We start from the raw sequence: 5010 nt of genomic DNA, 5'->3' as shown, positions 1-5010 counted from the left end.
GTCGTCCCAATCCTTAAGTTCATCTTGAAAGTAGAATCCAATACCATGTGATAGAAGTTTTGCTTGGTATAAACAATGACTCAGTGATATCCTAGACTATGATAGCTTTTTTGCTTATGTTCCTCATAGTGAATGAAGACATTTCTGAAGTAATAAGATGCATTTCATCTAAAGTTTTCATTGCTAGAATTCTGGGCTCATGCTCTACATTTTATATAGAATCTAATAATCATCATTTGATGACTCAGTTCAAACATATCCTAGAACTTTTCTGCAGTCTCTCAAAAATTATTTGGAAGAATAAGTCAAAACTTTTATTGACCACAATGGATTAATTTATTATGAGGGAGTAAGAAGACATAAAATTATTTCTGTAGTTATGTCTTCATTTCTCTTTCTTATCCAGGCTCTTCAGCTATGACTCCTGCTGTCTTCCTGTTCATCCTGTGCTTAGGAGTTGGATCACGTGTTTCGGCACTTGATCCGAGTTTGGATGCTGAATGGGAAGAGTGGAAGATACTCTATGAAAAATCATACAGCCTGGTTGGTATCCTGGAAATTGTCCAAAAGGGCCCCAGAGTGCAGCTGTCTAGGCATAGTAGAGGTCATAAGTGCCCCACCACAACTACCACCATGAGGTTGCTTAATCACAACCATTGTGAACAATAGGAAGCCAAATTCCCTTTCGTCAATATGAGGAGAAGGTGTAACTATTGAGTCCTAGACTAGCTCTCCTGGGCCTCTAATCACCTGCACAGCAAATCTACATCAGCTTGTACAGGAGTTTAATTATAAGAAATGACACCCATTTTTGTTCTTATCCAGGAGGAAGAAGCACTGAGGAGAACAGTATGGGAAAAGAACATGAAAATGATTAAACTTCACAATGGGGAGAATGGCCTGGGGAAAAATGGCTACACCATGAAAATGAACGCCTTTGGTGACATGGTGAGTGTGACATGCATTACTTCACACTGTGCTCTCTTGAGTGCTTTACATGGAGTCTTTTCTTCTATAATCATTTATTTATGCTTTCTTGAAGACTGATAAAGAATTCAGGAAAATGATGGTTGATTTCCCAATGCAAAGTCACGAGAGGGGGAAAGGCATCTGGAAACGATCTCTTACTGATGTACCCAAATTTGTGGATTGGCGAAAAGAAGGATATGTGACCCCTGTGCGATTCCAGGTTTGACAGTGCCACCTGCCCTTCTTATTAAACCATATTGAAGAGGAATGAACTTAGTGTCTCTGTTTTCTTATAGAATGAGTAGAGATTTGCAGCTAATTTTTAATAATATTTTTTCTTCTTTGAATTCATATATTTTCCAATGTATATCGATCTTGACAGTCCACCAAACATGTTCTCCAGATATGAACTTCTACCACACCTCATTGTAGAGTTCATGTACCTTCTATTATCATTAATAACTAATAAAGCAAGAAGTCTTTCACAAATGTGGTGGTGGTGGGGGGGGGAACCCATAGGAGCATGTGTACACTACCAGCATCCAAGTTCTCTGGGAAACTGACAACTTCTTTCTAGGCATCTGTCAACTGCCATTTCCTCATTGCCATGAATTATTCACCTGTTTATGTTGTTACCTGGCTTAGAATTTGTTTGTGAAAGACCATATTTTCTTCACATTAGGGTAACTGCAGTTCTTGTTGGGCTTTTGCTGCAATTGGTGCCATAGAAGGACAAATGTACAAAAAGACAGGCAAACTCATTCCTCTGAGTGTCCAGAACCTAGTGGACTGTTCTAAACCTCATGGAAATCATGGCTGTGACTGGGGCAACACATACTTTGCCTTTTTGTCTGTTTGGATCAATGGAGGTTTGGAGGCTGAGGCGACCTACCCATATGAAGGAAAAGTAAGTGGACCTCATATGTTGTCAGTTCAGCTCAATGTAGCGAGGGACAACTGTAGATATGATACACTATCTTCAGCACTCAGATTGGATGGTAGAATCTCTCTATAGTCTCATTTCAGTCATTAAGTATCGACCTTTGCATATATTTTTGGTGTGATGATTTCAGTGTAGTTCCTTTCTGTGTACATAGAGAATATTGAATTTATTGTACATATAATAGAGTCTCTGCCGTGATGTAGGAGGTCCTGTCTTATATGTCTTACTTTTATTTTTTTAATGAATAAATCATTTTGGCCAATGACTTAGTGAAGTAAAGCCAGTTGTGATATTCAAACAGAGATAGAGAGAAAGAGAGAGAAAAGTAATCAGTGTCAAGGTGATTACAAGTAGTTGCTGAGAAAGAAAGATGGCAGAACATTACTGGTAAGCCACTCCTTTGTGGCAATACATAGATTCATAGAAATGGGTTAATTTAAAATATAAGAGCTAGCTAAGAATATGCGTGGGCCATTGGTTAAACATTGATGTAACTAATATAGTTTCTAGATGATTATTTGGGTCTGGGTTTGGGATATGAAAGTACATTCTCAACTTACACTGCAGAAAAAATATTCTTATGGATAGGAGGAAGTATTGGTTATCAATGAGGAAAAGAGAACTTATTTTCAATTCTAGCTATTCCAGTACTGTTTCACTTCCTGTGATGATTTATAATATTACAGTTTTTGCATGCTCAGTTGCAAAGAGCAGAGTGTGGTGGTTGTGATTTTTCTCCCAGGATATGGAGGGAAGAAACTGAATCTCTTATATCTTCACCTTTTAAAGGAAGGACCCTGCAGGTACAATCCTCAGAATGCATCTGCTAAAATCGTATCATTTGCGGAACTCCTAGAATTTGAGGATATCCTAATGGATATTGTAGCAACTGAAGGGCCCGTTGCTGCTGCAATTGATGCTCTCCATGATTCTTTTAAGTTCTACAGTGAAGGTTAGAATATTTTCTTCTAAATATAAAGAAAAAGTCATTGGGACATCTCCATGTCATGACAAGTTCTCTGACTGGCTGCTATGTAAAAATGTGATATGAATAGTTAAGTTTCTAGATTTTATACATCTCCATATAATAGTCCTGAGTACTGAATTTCAACTGGTATGAACCGCCAGATGAAAGTTAATGTTTCCCTTTTAATAAAATAATTGGTTAAGTAACTTCTTAACTCCTCCTTTTTTGTGGACCTTTTAGTTGTTTATAGCAACTGATTATCTGAAATAGAACTGAAACAGAGACTTTAAATTAAATAATTTGGTCCTGTAATTTTAACTTGGCATGAGACTCTAGAAGAAAAACTGTAAAGTTCCAAGGAGTCATTTCATATGCATGCAGTTTGTAGCTATCAATAAATCTCACTATATTGAATATTTTTAGTTTTCTGTGAAACTGTATGTTTAATTTTTTGTGTGTGCCCCCATGTGTATTAGCATTTTTGTGAACATTTAACTAGCTCAAGTATGATTGTATCATTTCAATGATTGTTGAAACAGATCTATTGTTGGTGGCTGTGGTCACTGCCAGGTGTCCTGTGCATCTCACATTAGTTTCTGTGTTATTTCTCAGGCATTTATTATGAACCAAATTGCAGCCGTTATAATTTGAGCCATGCAGTTCTGGTGGTTGGGTATGGATTTGATGGAAATGAAACAGATGGCAATAACTACTGGCTGGTCAAGAACAGGTATAAATTGTCATAAAAAATCTATATTTGAAATTTTAGGAGCTAGAGAAATGGTTCATTGGTTAATGACACTGGAGGCACGTACAGGGGATTCTTGATGAGATTGCAATTTTGAGTCATTATTTTGATATAAAGTTAGAAGATTTTGTTTCATTTAAGTTGAACAAAATCTGTTCTTGTTTTCCCATGTGCATGAATGAGGTGTATTTGACTGTCTGCATGTCTGTGGACATGTGTGCACCAGTGAACATGTGTAGAGGTCTGATGTCATCATCAGTTGTTTTTCAATCATTATATAACTTCTATATTAAGGCAGTGTTCTTTTCTGATCTAAGAGTTCACAATTTAATCTGGCTTGCCAGCTTGCTCTTGGTATGTTCTGTGTGTATGTCTCAAGAATGAGGTTTACATGCACACTATAATGTTAATCTGGCTTTCCAGTGTGGCTCTTGTGACTGATCTCAGCTCTTTAACTGCTGAGTTGCCTAAAGTTCCAAGAATTTACTAACAGTATGTTCTCATAAAATTCCCAACCCTTCATTGGTGTCTAGGGTATCAATGTCATGTATGTGACATTGATTTAGTATAATGTGACACATTTGAGAGTTCTGAATTATGTAATGGTAAAAAGGTATCCTGCTGTGGTTTTCACATTCCTGTATGAGGCCCTCTTGGTGCTCAGGAGTAGACCCTCTGCCTTTCCTGATCATTTTGTTAGGTTGGCCTCTTGACAAATCCACCATGTGGTAAGTTTTCTACTAAACGAAAAACATGATATTTTGCAGCTGGGGACAAAGCTGGGGCATGGACGGCTACATGAAAATTGCCAAGGACAGAAACAACCACTGTGGAATTGCTTCATTTGCCCAAATCCCTCAGGTGTGAACAGCCTCATGACCAAATAGAAGTGCTTGAAAGGAGACTGTATTTCCAGAAGGTTCATCAACTTCAAAGACCAGCCTTTGCTTACTGTGTTAAATTGCTGAGTCTCTCGTGGTCCACACTGCAGTGTGAATTCTGAGAGCTTTCAAATATTTCAAATTACAAGCTTTATAACTGGTTCTCTGACTAATGAGAGTTTATGATTCCGGAGACAACTTTATTTTCACTCTTAATACCTGTGCAAATAAAGTCATTTAAAATTAATTTCAAGTGTCATTTCTAGTTTCTTATGTGCAGTGACTTTTTTGTGGTCAAGCACTCAATTCACCTTGTAGAGGGGACTGAGTGCTGTACTGGTGTCTGGAAGAAAGGGTTGGACTGTCTTCCTTGATGGGTAGCATTCTGCATTGTTGTGGTTTGCTTTCAGTGTTCTGTTTTCCACCAGCAACCTTGCTCTGAAAGACTCTATGATAATTTCTGGATTTGACACCTTTAGCTGACACACATGTGGGAGCCCAC

The 5010-nt window shown here is 37.8% G+C and overlaps 1 protein-coding gene across 2 annotated transcripts; it reads left to right on the top strand.

Annotated features, from left to right (window-relative positions):
- The first annotated feature begins 417 nt into the window (after positions 1-417).
- On the top strand, positions 418-4494 carry LOC121443388 (cathepsin Q-like). Of its 2 annotated transcripts, none has more exons than XM_041645141.1 (7): positions 418-543; positions 829-948; positions 1043-1189; positions 1652-1876; positions 2702-2864; positions 3492-3609; positions 4395-4494. In XM_041645141.1, the coding sequence occupies exons 1-7, from the start codon at positions 418-420 to the stop codon at positions 4492-4494; spliced, it is 999 nt and encodes a 332-aa protein (XP_041501075.1). The 2 variants fall into 2 exon arrangements, with proteins under 2 accessions (XP_041501075.1, XP_041501074.1); XM_041645140.1 differs by having other exon boundaries at positions 826-948.
- Positions 4495-5010: the final 516 nt, after the last annotated feature.

This window comes from Microtus oregoni, unplaced genomic scaffold (genome assembly GCF_018167655.1).
Source record: "Microtus oregoni isolate MIOR12 unplaced genomic scaffold, Mior012 000105F_ref0000443, whole genome shotgun sequence".
Classification (NCBI taxonomy): Eukaryota; Metazoa; Chordata; class Mammalia; order Rodentia; family Cricetidae; genus Microtus; species Microtus oregoni.
This window is presented reverse-complemented; position numbering and strand designations above follow the sequence as displayed.

Bases quoted from the DNA above. Each gene is read 5' to 3' on its own strand.
- LOC121443388 (XM_041645140.1), top strand. From the start codon at position 418: ATGACTCCTGCTGTCTTCCTGTTCATCCTGTGCTTAGGAGTTGGATCA. The intron at 949-1,042 runs GTGAGTGTGACA...GCTTTCTTGAAG, and splicing joins TGAACGCCTTTGGTGACATG to ACTGATAAAGAATTCAGGAA. The intron at 1,190-1,651 runs GTTTGACAGTGC...TCTTCACATTAG, and splicing joins TGACCCCTGTGCGATTCCAG to GGTAACTGCAGTTCTTGTTG.